This window comes from Paramisgurnus dabryanus, chromosome 4 (assembly GCF_030506205.2).
Source record: "Paramisgurnus dabryanus chromosome 4, PD_genome_1.1, whole genome shotgun sequence".
In the NCBI taxonomy this organism is placed as follows: domain Eukaryota; kingdom Metazoa; phylum Chordata; class Actinopteri; order Cypriniformes; family Cobitidae; genus Paramisgurnus; species Paramisgurnus dabryanus.
The window spans coordinates 39,633,298-39,648,885 of NC_133340.1; the positions used below are offsets into that span (position 1 = coordinate 39,633,298).

At 40.1% G+C, this 15,588-nt stretch overlaps 1 protein-coding gene across 10 annotated transcripts in view; it reads left to right on the forward strand.

Annotated features, from left to right (window-relative positions):
* fat1a (FAT atypical cadherin 1a) overlaps positions 1 to 15,588 on the forward strand; it is a 90,899-nt gene that overhangs the window by 50,107 nt on the left and 25,204 nt on the right. For 8 of the 10 annotated variants that reach the window (XR_010527715.1, XR_010527714.2, XR_010527713.1 and 5 more), the window contains exons 7-11: positions 29 to 97; positions 1,342 to 1,481; positions 9,197 to 9,472; positions 10,054 to 10,264; positions 10,921 to 14,991. Coding sequence is in view for 6 of the 10 variants with exons in the window: in XM_065254520.2 (XP_065110592.1) it covers positions 29 to 97; positions 1,342 to 1,481; positions 9,197 to 9,472; positions 10,054 to 10,264; positions 10,921 to 14,991 (4,767 nt within the window). In the remaining 4 variants the exon portion in view is untranslated. The remainder of the gene's footprint in view (positions 1 to 28; positions 98 to 1,341; positions 1,482 to 9,196; positions 9,473 to 10,053; positions 10,265 to 10,920; positions 14,992 to 15,588) is intronic. The other 2 variants (XM_065254522.1, XM_065254523.1) reach the window with 1 other exon arrangement.

Consider the following 15,588-nt stretch of genomic DNA (forward strand, 5'->3'; position numbering starts at 1 on the left):
TCCCTGCTCCTCTTTTCGGCTTTGGAAGAGGACATAGCGTCTAAAGAGCTCTTTTACATCGTTCAGATGGCTTGCGACCTGAACTGCACTGCAGAAGGTATCTGCTGCAGATCTCCTAATACTTCTGCACGTGGCTATTACGAGATCTGCTTTGTCTTGTGCCTATGTGGTGTTGGGACCTTTTCTTGTAAACATTAAGCACACCACATTATCCCCAAGTGTTTATTCTCCCTCACAAAGTGCTTATAAGCTGGCAAATAAAGGATTACTTTATGATTGGTTTACTGAATCAAAGAGATTGAACTCTACTTCCTTTGAGAGGAGTGGATACTTGAAACATAGCTTTGTTATCTATGCCAGCATATACACTTAGTGTGCTTGGAAGCGCAGTGCTTTCAAGTACTTTTACGTATAGTGTTTTCATTGTGGTTACGTGTGTTGGTCATACTACAAAGTGTTCCCCCCCAAAAAACTCTTTTAAACAAAGTGTTGGCTATGATGTCAAGTGGCTGATTTCAACTGCTAATGTATTTCGATAATATTACATATTTTAAATGCTATTTATTTAAAAAGAAAACTACCATAATCTGTTAGCAAAGTTGTGTGTAGATTTTGGAAGCGATAAGACTTTTTATAAGCTAATAAATAAATATTTGGTGTCCCCAGAGTACATATATGAAGGTTTAGCTCAAAATATCATATAGATGATTTATTATAGCATGTTAAAATTGCCACTTTGAAGGTGTGAGCAAAAATGTGTTCTTTTAAATGCAAATGGGGTGATCTCTGCACTAAATGGCAGTGCCGTTGTTGGACAGTGCAGATTAAGGGGCAGTATTATTATCCCCTTCTGACATCAAAAATTCAATTAGCTATTTTTCACATGCTTGTAGAGAATTGTTTACCAAAACTAAGTTACTGGGTTTTCACATTTACTATGTTGATTGAAGCACTGGGGACCAAATTATTGCACTTAAACATGGAAAACGTCAGATTTTTGTGATATGTCCCCTTTAACATTATTAGCTAAGTGGAGCATAGTTAAGGGCCTCCTGTCACTTCCAAAATCTACCAAAAACATGTTTACTAGTCATTTTGTACTATTTTACATGTTTTGGTTGTTAATGAGGTAAGTCAGCAACACTTGAGAATACAGATTGTCGGGTGTTAATGCGGGAAACACCAAGTGAGAGGCGGTCGCCTCAAAACCACAAACTTGACACTTTAGCCACCTGTGCATTTCTCTCTCTCTCTCTCTTTCTCTGTCTGCTGCTTAACTCGTGATGATGGCCATCTAATTTCCTGTCCATTTTGGTTGTGGTGAAAACCTCCTCTCAACAGGTGGTAATTCTGACAGTCGATTTGAGGTGAGGAAGGCGAGTGGGACGGTGATCGTGGCCCAAGCGTTGGACGCCGAGCAGAAATCCCATTACAACTTGACGGTGACGGCAACAGATGGCAACAGATCTGTCAGCACTCAGGTAATTGAATCGCTAATGAAGTGTTTATGGAAGCAGAGCATTGTTCGCTCATCATAGAGGCATGGACTCATTTTTTGCAAAAGCTACTGTTCAACGTATGGTACCCATACAGATTTTATCTGAATATAGCAGTGACTTAGCAAACTTTTGAAGGTTTTAAGCAAAGTCCTGGATGATTGCATGATTTGAAGTAACCATACAATAATGGTGTCAGGTCTAGAGGTGCAGCTTTGAGATTTGACATTCAAATTGACCAGAAGTTCGTAAAGCTTTTAGCTGAATTTAGGTTTAGATTCTGTGGGCTTGTTCATAAACTGTCAGACTAGAGTTTAGCCATATAGTGTGATTAGGTATAGCAGATATTCTTAGATAGTCCATGAATTTTCTTCAAATACCTCACATCACAACATGCTGGCAGACATTCCTTGGCCTGGCGGAAGGAGAGTTTTTGGCGGGGGTTCTTGGAATCTTCCATTGTCTCATTCCTGGAACGTGTGAGGAGGATAAAGCCGTCTGGCCTTTGGATCTTTCATGTCGCTCTCCTGACAGTCTTGCTCTGTCTACCTTTACTTAAATTATAGGTTTATCTTGTGCGAGCGATATTAACCACACCTTTTGATAGCGTGCATTGAGTCTGATCTTGCAAGTTTGCGTTTTTAATTATTCTTGTCACTGTAAACTGGTCACACAGTTTATACATGTGTAAATCTTTACATATGCTTCTGAAGAGGTCACCGATTAGCAGAGTTTTTCGGTTGAGGGTCACAATTGTGCCCAAACAGAGCCTCTATTGTGACCGACTGCAGAAACCCCTTTAGCCCCCTCCCAGGATATGTTTAGCCAACACTGTCAGAACTCTCTTGTGATCAAGCAGACCGCTGCGGTCAGGCTTACCACCGTGCACATACATGTACATTCTTGCATGTAAAAATAACAGCAAAAAACACGCCCCTAAACTCAAGCCCCCCATCTATCTTCTCCGTTTTTCTTTTTGAATGCATTTCTAAACACAGAGGCATAACACAAGGTCTCTACATTTCAGTTCTTCAAAGCGTCTCTCGATCTCCCATGCTTAATCTAAAGCCATTATTGGGCCCTCAGACCTTTCAACTCAAATCAGTTACAGTCTTCACATTCCCAAGGCTCAGTGTCCAGACAGTGCAGCGTCTTGCTTTAGATGGACCTGCTTATGCTCAGATTTTTCTGGGTTTGGGGTTCTTTTGTGATCGGTTTATCAGGTTCAGTTGTATTTGTTAGCCTGGGGAGATTGAAGCTTTTATGGGAAATACTAAATACTGGCTCGAGATCAAAAGATGGGTGGCTATCAGTTTTGCCAGCTAATCGTCTCTTTTATCGCCCTGTATTTAGAATAATATAAAACTAAAGCCTGAAAATGAACAACAAAAAGGATGACTCTCACAAATATATGGCTGTTTTATTTTAAGCAAGAATCAAAAAAAATCTTAATGCCGTTCCAGCATCCAGATGTTTTTTAAATATAATATTTATATAATATTTTAGTAATTCATTTTCAATACATTAAAGTCACAAAAAATTTTATTATAATATTATATAATAATAATAATTAGGATTTTGCTGTGAATTATTACAAGATAACTGAATACACATTTATAATAAGGTTTGTTTAGGAAATATATCCCGCTTTAATTACTCAAGTGCTTCATGAGTAAATATATGGACATAAAATATTGATTTCATATATTTCATTAGCTCATTTGTAAGAAATGCAAATCTTCCACACTGAAAAACAATTCCTAGCCGTTTTAGGCCAAGGTGCAAAGTTCAAACAAGATGAACATCCTGTTTGGTTTAATCATTTGTAAATGTAATAGCATATGTTATTAATGTTTCATATTTATATTTACTAATCAATGACTCACAGTTCACAGATAAGCCATGTTATCAGTTCTAGGTCATTGTTATAATTGACTAATCAAAATCAAGCTTTTCAAAGCTATAATATAACCTGCTGTATAATTATGCAGATTAACATTTGCGGCACCAATGCACATTGCGTGCGTTTCCTTGCATGATAGCACTTGTGGGCTGCTCTTTGCTCGAGAGTTTGTAATCCGCACAACTCAAACTCTTACTTGCACCTGAATTTGTAATTCATGCGACTATGACATTTCCTTTCATTAGAGAGGTTGGTAGGCGCGAACCAGCTAGTTGTTTCCACTCCCTGGCAAGCAAGAAATTTCAAAGCTAAAAATTATGCACTCGGATTAATGGCATCATGTATTTTGTGGCGGTCGTGACAGTGATGTCAGTTGCCCTAAGAGTAAATTAGCTTAATTTTTGTCCACAAATCCAGTGGCTTGTCATAAATAAGTTAAAAGAAATGAGTATACTAGTGCCCCGCCCGATACAATTGTGTATTGGCGGTCTCACAGGCTGACAATAGGACGATCTCACTATGGGGCCAGGGTTTCAACGGGTCCTTGAATTCGTTGAAAGTTTGTGAATCTGGGGGGATTCAAGGCCCTGGGAAGTTTTTGAAAATATGCATACATAGATACATGTCATTGAAAGTGCTTGAATCTATTTAATCCGAGAAGTTTTCTGGAAATAAATCCATATTATTCCATGTGTAGTGTAGGATAATATCATAAAATGTCTAACCTTTTAAGCAGACGTGCTAAACTGTTTGCTTTAAATGCTTATATCTTCTGTATGCAGATGTTGATTCATACCAAAATGCTTTTTTGCACAGTTGTGTTTGACACATGAAAACGTCTCGGGTTACGTATGTAACTGTTGTTCTCTGAGAAGGGAACGAGACGCTGCGTCTCCCTTGCCATACTTTCTGCGTCCCTGTAACGCCGTCTTTGGCAATATTTCAGATAGCGATATACTTCCTCGCTCCCGGGTCACCCTGTCTTTGTCGTTAAGCCTCATCATTGGTTGAATTTGATATACACATTCAGACGCACTCACTCCTGGAGGCGTCCCCAAAGTGTCACTGCAGTGATGCAGCGCGAGTTCCCTCGAAAGGGAACTGTAACAGTGTATCTTAAAAGGTAACACGGTGTAACCTTGCTCTCACTTGAAATGTGTCCCCACATTTAGTCCTTGAATTTGAGGGTATTGGACCTGGGAAGTCCTTGAAAGGTCCTTGAATTTGAAGGAAACTAAGGTGTGGGAACCCTGTGGGGCATATCACACAACACTACCAAATAATACCGTTAATGAACTCCTTTTGATTTGTCAAGGCTTTCTTTTTACTCAGCACTGGTGTAAATGAACTAGACTGTATACTCAGTTTGTTTTTTCTTTTCATCCTTAGCACATCAGATCACCCTGACAGGAGTTTTCAACTCACTGACTAATTAGCAATGACAAAATCCAGTTTATACCCATCAACACTTTCAAATACCTCTGCAAACGAAATGGCAGGTGCTGTAGAGGAAACCAGTCTAAAGGAACAAATGAGGCAAATATTTGCCCTGAAAACACTACAGTGGCGATATTAAGTGCATGTCTGCAAGCTTTCATCTCAGCTTACAAAGCAGGAGAAAGATGGATTGGTAATATGCGTTTGATTTAAATCTGTCAAAACCTATTTTATCTTTTATTTTTCATTGATCGGCCTACGAGAATCACTTGCTTTGGAAACTCTGCAAATAAGTAAACCATGGGTCCAAAATCAATTTCAGCATGTGGCATGAAGCTGGTTATATCTATGTGTGCCAGTTGTGTTTGAACAAAGCCATCATTTTAAGCAGATACCCAAAGAGGGCATTTTATTTATTTAGTGCGCTATATTTGTAGGCTGTCGTTTACTTTCGCCAACCACCATACACATGTTTTTAATCACAAATCTTCCTTCAGGCTCGGCTTTTGCCTTTGTACGTCTAGTGACCCTCTCCTGAAGCGATTAGCTCTCTCCTACTCGCAGAGCCGCATATCTTTGTTTAAATCAAAGTCATGTGTATACCACATGGGTTTGCCAGACCTTCTGCATGCTCTATTTTCGTTGCTTTTTCCATTTATCTCTACGTTTCGTTTTCGCCTCAATCTTTAGAAAAGCGCCACATTTCAGACAGGCAATGAGGGATTATGATTATTTTGGAAGGGAAGAAAAGAATGCAAAGGGGGAGGCATACGCTTTGTGTAATCCTATTTAAGGCCTTTTTTGCGAAAATGTGTGGCAACTCTGTGTGTTTGTAACTGTGCCATTTTCCCCAAGACATGTCACAGAGGAGAAATATGGCTCACACGGGGTCTGGACCCACTGCCCACTTCTGTTTGTTATTTGTAAAGGGGGGGTCTAAAGCTTTTGCATGCATACTGATTTATTAACACAGTTAAAGAGTTGGATTCCTCATGCTAAACATAGGCAAAGTGTCAAAAAAATAGTATTTCTGTGCCAGATGCACTTCGGCAGTGTTCGTACAAGTTTCGGAAACTACGAGAAATTCATATGTAACAATCTTGCTTTATATATATATACATTTTATAGCTGGAAGTACAGTGGAAGTCCTTATATGGGCACTTTAACCGGAATAGCGCACGCACACACCAACAAAGAGCTGACACGAAATCGACGTCACCAAAGAAGACTGTTGTTGTTTGTGAAATTTAAGCTTGTTTAGCTTCCCAAACAACCCAGCATTATGGAAACAATGGATATAGTTTGTTTATCCGGGATAGCAGCGGAGTTGTGATTTCGCTGAATTGGAGCGGTCCCAACCGGGTCATGATTCGCAGGCGGTAAATAAAACTTCAAATGCATTAAATGTCTGTGTTTTGTTGGAAATAATGTAAACGACACTAACATGTAGTGAATTATACAGGGTCCTTGAATTTGAAGTAAACTAAGGTGTGGGAACCATGATTCCATGAACGCAATAGCGTTTTGTGTGTGTTGCTTGGTCGTGACTCGCTCCGCCCGCGGCACGCCTCCAGGAGCTCGGGTTTATTCAGAAAGTATTGGTACAGCTGTTTTTTACAAATCTGATAAAACTAAATACTTTTTGTATATAAAAAGGATGCAGTACTATGCTATAGGTACTCAGATTAACATAGTATAAGCAGAAACAGTGTATTTTATGTAATCTTTACATTTTTTAGACAACTGTCCATCTGTAACGGTACATTCACACGGGGCGAAAGCGTTAATGCTTGACGGAAGGCTTCATGACGGATCCGCCTATCGTCCTCACAGTGGCTGCAACACATGCTCTGGCCTTGCTGAAAAGTACTTGGCTGGCTCGCACTAGGTTATTTGCATAACGCATGACGTCACCCATTAAAAGTAAATGAGAAGCGTTAACGCTTTCGCCCAATGTGAATGTACCGTAAATGACTCAGATAAAATAATAGTTAAACCAAAAACATATCAAACGCTTTTGTGTGAGTAATGGGGAGTGATTCAAAGACATTTTAACCCAGTGTGTGAGATGCCAATGTGTGGGAGGTAAGGACTTTCTGTGTATGTATTAAATATTTGTAGGAGTTGGAAAAGGGATTTCTCTTCAATAGTACGCTGCTAGCTTCTAGAATAGAGACTCCCTTAGTGATCATCCATTGTAGGTGTGGGTGTATGTTTGTATATATCATATATATATATATATATATATATATATATATATATATATGCAATTCACATAGTGTTAAATTCTCTTTCCTTGTATCTTATTTCTCAATGTTGATCTTCCTCATCTCTCTCCTGTTTTGTCTTTCACACACACATCCCTCTTCATCTGTCATTCACACTCTCTGATCTTTTTCCTTTAATCGCTGCCTCACTCACCACTTCCTCGCAATCCCTCCATCTGTCCTTCCCTCCATGTGTTTGTTAGATATTAGCTGAGTTTGGTCCTGTGTACTGTGAATGCTGCTGACATCAAGCCTGTTTCTAAAGCGTTTATATGGGCAAGATTTAAACAAATACAGGCTACAAGCTTCATCTGTTTACCCGCTGCTTTCAGTTAGCTGTGCTGGCACGATTGAAAGAGAGGGGTAGCCGGAGAGTCTCTAGGGTGAGGTGTGCGGGGAAAAGAACGAGGGAGAAGGGAAAAAGCAACGATTTTTCTTTCAGACCTTTGGCGTTCGATGAAACCAAACGTGCTTTTAGGGACAGAGGACGTGCTGATGCTGTCAGGGCGAGTGTGAGCATTGCCCACACTCGCACCCACACGGTCTGATCTTGAGCTGAGACAGCAAGTGCCAGCTAACAGCTATGTCTTTTTTTGGCTGCATCCATTAAGCGTGGTTGGTAAATTTATTTTCCACGGGAATGACATATTTGACAGAGGCGATAAAAAAGCTTGAATCCATTACTAATGTACAGTAACTGATATTTTAAAGCACCTAATTAAGTGTATATGAAAATCTGCTCGTGTTTATAAGATTAAATGATGTGTGAAAGCTGGATGTTGTACACTTTTATACTTAACTTAAGTGTATAACTGTCTTACATAATCCAGCCAAAAGATTGTGACAACAAACAATCTCAAACTATCTTATTTAACGTTTTTACATAACTTAGTACTGTTACTGTCTTGTGTAACAAAGTGTTGTTTGGTATTATTAAGCACAGCATCCTGCTGTGTTGTCGTATGTGGTCCGGCAGTAGTTTTTTATTACACTATTTATATTGTTGAATTGACATTAAAGCATATTCGACTCTGAACAGTCTTTGGGTAAAGAGACATATGTTTGGCCAATCCATTTGAAAGATGCATGGTTTGAATCAGTGGATCCCCTAAGCTGTAAGCCTGTTTAGTTTTTTATGTAAAACACTGCCCCCTGATGGTTGGCATGCTAAATTTGTTGTGTTTACTCTTTTGTTCTCACTCCCGAGCTTATAAAATATGTCTGGTTGTTAAAACTGCTCATGGATGCACATACAGCCTTTATTTATTGATAACAGTTTCAGTTGTATTGCGTATGGAGCTCTCACCCTGAAGCCAAGTAGATAGAAGGTAGATTTTCGAAGAAAAAACCGAAAGGGGCAATGTTTAGCGAATGTCTTCAAACAGATGATGTGCCTCTGGGTTTTTGTGTCTCAGAATCGTGGCTCGAAATTGCATAAGCCTGTGTGTAAAGATGCACTGTGTGTTGTGTTTTATGTGAAATTTAGTGGTGTATGTGTGTTTATGCATTGCAAATTTCTTTATGAGCATGCAGTAACATAGTTGCGGCATTTCCTTCTTTGAATTAAACACATCCCATGCTTTCTGCATACATTGCCTGTTTACCATCGGAAATGTCAACATGTTATGTGATTGCAACTTTCTTATCACCCAGTCACAACTCATCTGGATGTGCACAGGTTTGCCAACATCGATTACTGAATAGATGATTAATAACCAGGCATTTAAAATATTTGCGGTGTTACTAGGTATTGATCCGGTCAATATCAAAGCAGCCATTATGAGGCATAAGACATTTGCAGTACTGTAGAGTGCTGTGTGATCTATTTTTTGTATGTGTCTTTTCATAAATTCATTGTTTTGATCCACGATACCTCTTTACTGTGTTGAGGTGCTGAACCCCGATCAGCTGTGGTAAATCTTCATATGAGCATTAAAATCTTGTTGGTGCACATTAATAATAATAATAATGTCATTCAATCTATCAAATATGAATTGTTCCATGTAATTTTTAATGGTTCTTAATAATATCATGCTCACATAAATTACTTCAAGAAGACAAGTACACTTTCTAAATCATTTACATTTTCACAGGTTCTTATTAAAGTAATTGACACCAACAACCATCGTCCCCAGTTCTCTAAGCCCAAGTATGAAGTAAACGTCCCTGAAGACACCCCACCTGAGACAGAGGTGTTACAAATTTCAGCAACAGACCAGGATGAGAAGAACAAACTTACTTACACCCTCCTCAGCAGCACTGATCCATTCAGCCTACGCAAGTTCCGATTAGATCCTGGAAGCGGAGTGCTGTACACGGCGGATAGACTTGACCATGAGACCATGCATCAACATACACTAACTGTCATGGTAAGGTCATGTGGTCTTCTACATTACAAAATCATATTGCCTAATCCAGTTGTTCCCAGCTTTTTTCCTTGAGGCCCCATCTAACTACATCTACGATAATTTGAGCCCCCCAAAACCCTCTATGTCTGTCTTTCCATTTTATTTTGCCATGACGTTGACAAACATGTTAAGAGAGCGAGTTCAATTAAAATTATTATTTTACACGCAATCATATTTTAACTACCCTATCTTGGCAATGTTAGCATATAATTAAAAAAAAATATTAGTGGAACATTTTATGCATCTTTTTTTGAGCTCAAAGCATTTCGGATTATGCGTCTCCTTCTGTATGTGGGGTCCCCCTAGGTGGGCCCGGACCCCAGGTTGGGAACCTCTGGCCTAATCTTTTTCCTTGATTGATTTAAAAATGTTCAGCTGTCCCTTCTAAAAAATCCTGTTTTTGCTTTTATTCATTCTAAACTAAAGAGAATCTCTTACATGTCTCTTATATCTCAACTTACAAGTTTAATGTGTTTTTCATAAACTTATTAAGATGTTAAAGTATTGCCCCTACCTCATTTTTATACCCTTTTACACTGAAGGTTCGTGATCAAGACATTCCTGTGAAGCGAAACCTGGTGCGTGTGATTGTAAACGTGCAGGACACCAATGATAATGCACCGTGGTTCTCTGGCTTACCGTATGTGGGCCGCGTGTTCGAGTCTGCTGCCATTGGCTCTGCTGTGCTTCAAGTCACTGCTCTTGACAAAGACAAAGGCCAGAATGCCGAGATCGTCTACAGCATCGAGTCAGGTAATTAATTCGATTGATCCAATTGATTCTTGACCACTTGATTTAATAAACAACATATTAAGACAAACTATATGAAATCAGTGGAGATCTGGACATGAAAGGCAAGTCCATCAAAACTCACTGTTTTATCACACGGTCTCAGTGTGAAAGCCACAGCAATGCGGAGGCTCATAATGGCCACTTAGAGTTCAAAGTGTGGGAGATAATGAGTGTATCAGCCAAGGGTCCTGCAGCCCACCAAACTGTGTGAGGGTTTTGAAAGCAAAGCATAGCACAAATATGATGTCAAGTGCCCTTTTGAGAATGCGCATATTTGAAATATGCGAGATTACAGATTGAAATGTAGTGAATGTGTGAGACTGCAAACATTGTTCACATAGATCACATACTGAATGACTGCTTTCCATGGCTAACTGCAAAATCAAATATACAATCTGTCAAGTTGCTGTATAAATACAGCTTGAAGGTAAACAAACAGATACAAAGGATGTCATTTTAAATACTCAACAAATAAATCCATAATGTTTATTTCATCTTAATGCAGCATGTTTGACACCACAAGTTTAATGTTAATAAGATCTAAACAGTTCTGAGAATGAAGATCAATATTTTTTTGGCAAGTTGTGTGATGCGCCTTTATCGTATTTCTTTTGTAGGAAATGTTGCAAATTCATTTGCTATTGATCCTGTCCTGGGCACCATCACCTTGGCAAAGGAGCTGGACCGCAGCAACAAGAACCAATTTGAGCTAACTGTGAAAGCCACTGACAAAGGCACACCATCTCTTAGTGCTACCGCTGCTGTCAACATAACTGTCACAATTTCAGACAACGCCATGCCAAAATTCACAGAAAAAGAGTTTTCTGCTGAGGTTAGCGAAACTGCATCACCTGGAACTTTTGTTAGTCTGGTTACCGCTACTAGCCAGTCATCTGTGTTCTACCAGATTAAAGATGGAAATATAAACGGAGCATTTGATATCAACCCAAACTCGGGAGTAGTTGTGACCCATTCGGTTCTGGATTACGAGACTATTCCATCATACAAATTAACCATTCAGGGAACTAATATGGCCGGTCTGGCTAGCAACACTACTTTACTGATTCACTTGAAGGATGAGAATGATAACGCACCTGCATTCATTCAAGACGAGTTCACCGGAATGATCAGCGAGTCTTCTCCGGTCAACAGTGTGGTCCTCACCAAAGACAACACACCACTCGTCATCCGTGCTTTAGACAATGACCGTGATGCAAACTCCAGGCTGGTCTATCAGATCGTTGAGCCATTTGCCCATAATTACTTTGCCATTGACTCCAGCACTGGAGCAATCAGAACCATAAGTGAACTGGATTATGAGGAAAGGTCCATGTTTCGCTTCTCTGTTCAAGTCCATGACATGGGAATCCCACGTCATTTTTCAGAAAACGCTGCCAATGTGACAATTGAGATCATTGATGTCAATGATTGCCCACCACAATTTATCCAGGACCTGTATGAAACCACAGTTTTACTGCCGACTTACAAAGGAGTAGAGGTGATCACAGTCAATGCCACAGATGCAGACTCCGCTCTGAATTCGAGGCTTTTTTATTCTCTTATTGAAGGAAATATAGGAGAAAAGTTTAAAATGGACCCAGTCACAGGGGTTATCACTATTCAAAATGTCACTCAGCTTCGAAGCAGGTATGAGCTGAGAGTGAGAGTGTCTGATGGCAGGTTTTCTAAAACAGCTTTAGTAAAAATAAATGTCAGAGAGAATAAGGAGAGCAATCTCAGGTTCACACAAGAATCATACAAGGCATCTGTGCCAGAAAATAGCTTAGAGACAAAGACTTTAGCTGTAATAGCTGCAGTGGGAAACCAAGTAAACGAACCTTTGTTTTACACCATTCTGAACCCTGATAAAAGATTCAAGATCAGCCGTACTTCAGGAGTACTGTCCTCCACAGGCATACCTTTTGATAGAGAAGAGCAAAACACATTTGATATTGTAGTGGAGGTGAGCCGAGAAGACAAGGTATCTGACATAGCTCACGTGCTTGTCACTGTCATAATCGAGGACATCAATGATAACCCACCTGTGTTTGTCAATTTACCCTATCAAGCGCTGGTCCAGGTTGACACTGAGGTGGGCCACGCTATCACACAAGTGACTGCAATGGATGCAGATATTGACAGAAATGCGGAGATAAACTACCACCTTAAGGAGCTAAATGAGTATGTTCAGATCAGCCATGATGGAGAGATATCTCTTAAAAAGAAACTTGAAAAGGATCATGTCGACACTGAGTTTGTAATCACCGTCGTGGCCAGAGATGAAGGTGAACCAGCACTGTCCTCTACTGTTAATGTGCCAATAATGGTTGTGAACAAAGCAATGCCCGTGTTTGAGAAAGCCTTCTACAGTCTGGAGATCCCAGAGAATATACAATTACTAACACCTATTGCGCACATTCAGGCCAATGACTCTGAAGGCCCCAAAATTGTGTACACTATTACAGAAGGGGATCCTCTCAATCAATTCTCTATCAACTTCAATACCGGCGTCATACAGGTGGTAAAGCCTTTAGATTTCGAGAAACACCCAGCTTATAAACTTAGCGTAAGAGCCACAGATTCTCTAACTGGTGCCAAAGCCGAAGTCTTCGTTGACATAGTCTTGGAGGACGTTAATGACAATCCACCTGTGTTTTACACTAAACTGTACAACGCAAGTGTTTCTGAGGCATTGGTGATTGGAACGTCCGTATTACAAGTGTCGGCTACAGATGATGACACCGGTAACAATAAAGCACTCTTCTACCAGATTGTCGCAGATAAAGACAAGAGCTCAGATTACTTTAGCATTGACCGTGACACAGGCACAATCTGGACAGCTCGCATGCTTGACCACGAAGAAAAAGCCTCACACAAGCTGACAGTTAAAGCAGTGGATGGTGGAGTGCCTGCACTTTCAAGTGAAGTCACAGTGTTAATTGATGTAACAGACCTTAATGACAATGCTCCAGTTTTCTCACAAAACCTTTATAAAGCCACAGTCAGCGAACTGGCACCCCGAGGCCACTTTGTCACCCAGGTTCAGGCTTCAGATGCTGACAGCTCAGATAGTGGTAGACTTGAATTTTCAATCATATCTGGAAATGAAGAGCAAAACTTCGCAATAGATCCTGCCTCTGGAGCCATAGTCATATCTAACCACCGTAAACCCCACATGGAGTCTCTCCACAACCTCAATGTGTCTGTATCAGATGGTGTATTCAGAAGCTCAGCTGTTGTAAAAGTTAATGTTATTAGCGCTAACTTCCACAATCCTACCTTCAACCAGGTGGATTATGTGGTTGAGCTACTCGAGAACTCCCCAGTCGGAACGTTGTTAGCAGAAGCTCAAGCAACCGATGAGGATTCAGGCACATATGGAAAACTCACCTACCATTTAGTAAATGACATTGCTAAAGACAAGTTTTCCATCTCTGAAAATGGAGAAATTTTTACCTTAGAGAGTCTTGATCGAGAGAACGCATTGGAGAAAGTAATTCCGATTTCTTTAATCGCAAAAGATGGTGGTGGCAAAGTTGGATTCTGCACTGTGAATGTGATTTTAACGGATATCAATGATAATGCTCCACAGTTCAGAGCTGCTGATTACAGAGTTAATGTGGCTTCTGACGTGCCAAGAGGAACAACCATACTTAGGATTGCAGCCTCCGACATGGATGAAGGCAGTAATGCGGACATTACATATTCTATCGAAGCAGATGCGGATAATGTTGAGGAGAATTTTGAAATCCACCAGTTCAGTGGTATCATTATAACAAAGGAAAGCCTCATTGGATTGGAAAACCAGCAATACACGTTTCTTATACGAGCGAAAGATGGCGGGAATCCCACCAAGTCCTCTGTTGTTCCAGTGTATGTCAAAATCCTTGCTCCTGAAGTCCCAGTGCCAAAGTTCTTAGAGTCTCACTACAGATTTGCCATCGATGAGGATCTTCCTCTCGGTTCGGAAATAGATGTCATTCAGGTGGAGAGCGATCAGCTTGTCGTTTACAGTCTGGTGAAAGGGAATACTCCTGAAAGCAACCAGGATGAAGTATTCGTGGTTGACCCTGACTCTGGATCTCTGAAGCTGGAAAAGAAGCTGGATCACGAGAGCACCAAATGGTATCAGCTAATCCTACAAGCGCAAAGTGAATATGAAGGCAATAAAATTGTCTCCTCTGTAGACATCAGCATCCAGGTCAAGGATGTCAACGATAATAGACCCCTCTTTGAGTCAAACCCTTATGAAGCTTTCGTAGTGGAGAATCTCCCAGGTGGTACCCCAGTTATGCAGGTTAAGGCCACAGACTTGGACTCGGGTACTAATGGACAAGTGGTGTACAATCTGGATACCAACCAAGAATCAGGAGAAATTGCTGAACTGTTTGCCATCAATAGTGAGACCGGATGGATAAGCACGTTGAAGGAACTCGATCGCGAAAACAAAAACAAGTACACAGTTTCAGTCTTGGCCACTGACCGTGGAGACAAGACGCAGCTGACGGCCAGTACCAAGGTGGATGTCACAGTGGTAGACGTGAATGACAACCCACCACGTTTCACAGCAGAGATCTATAAGGGCACAGTAAGCGAAGATGACCCACCCGGGGGAATCATTGCCATACTTAGCACTACAGACTTGGACACAGAGGACAATAACAAACAAATCAACTACTTCATCACAGGTAAGCATTCTTTTTTACTTTAGTATTTTTTAAAGGGGGCATATCATGAAAATCTGGCTTTTTCCATGTTTAAGTGCTATAATTGGGTCGCCAGTGCTTCCAACCTAAACAATGTGAAAAAGTACAACCTAGTTACTTTTTGCTAACACCTACAAAGTGTCACGCTTTAATAAAAGATCTATACATTATTTTGAGCTTAAACTACATATATGCATTCTGGGAACACCAAAGATGTATTTCACAACTATCCACTTTAAATCAAATGTCATTTTAGTAAATTATTTATTAAAAATAAGAAGTTTTAAACTACTTCTATCATATCACACATCCGTATGGAAGACATATAAAGCCAAGGCAAAAATAATACTTGGATCACAAAAAGATTATAAATAGAAAATGTAATCATTTTCCCAATAACACTTTTGGACCAAACTAGGAATGTTTCACCTCTGGTGATAATTAATTTGTGAGAACATCTATGCCAAGCAGGAGATGAGATAAACACTTCTTGGCACACAAAACTGTCTCATTACATCCACTCATCTTCGCCTGATTGTTGAGTGATGACAAAAATTGTCACCTTAACACTTATTTACA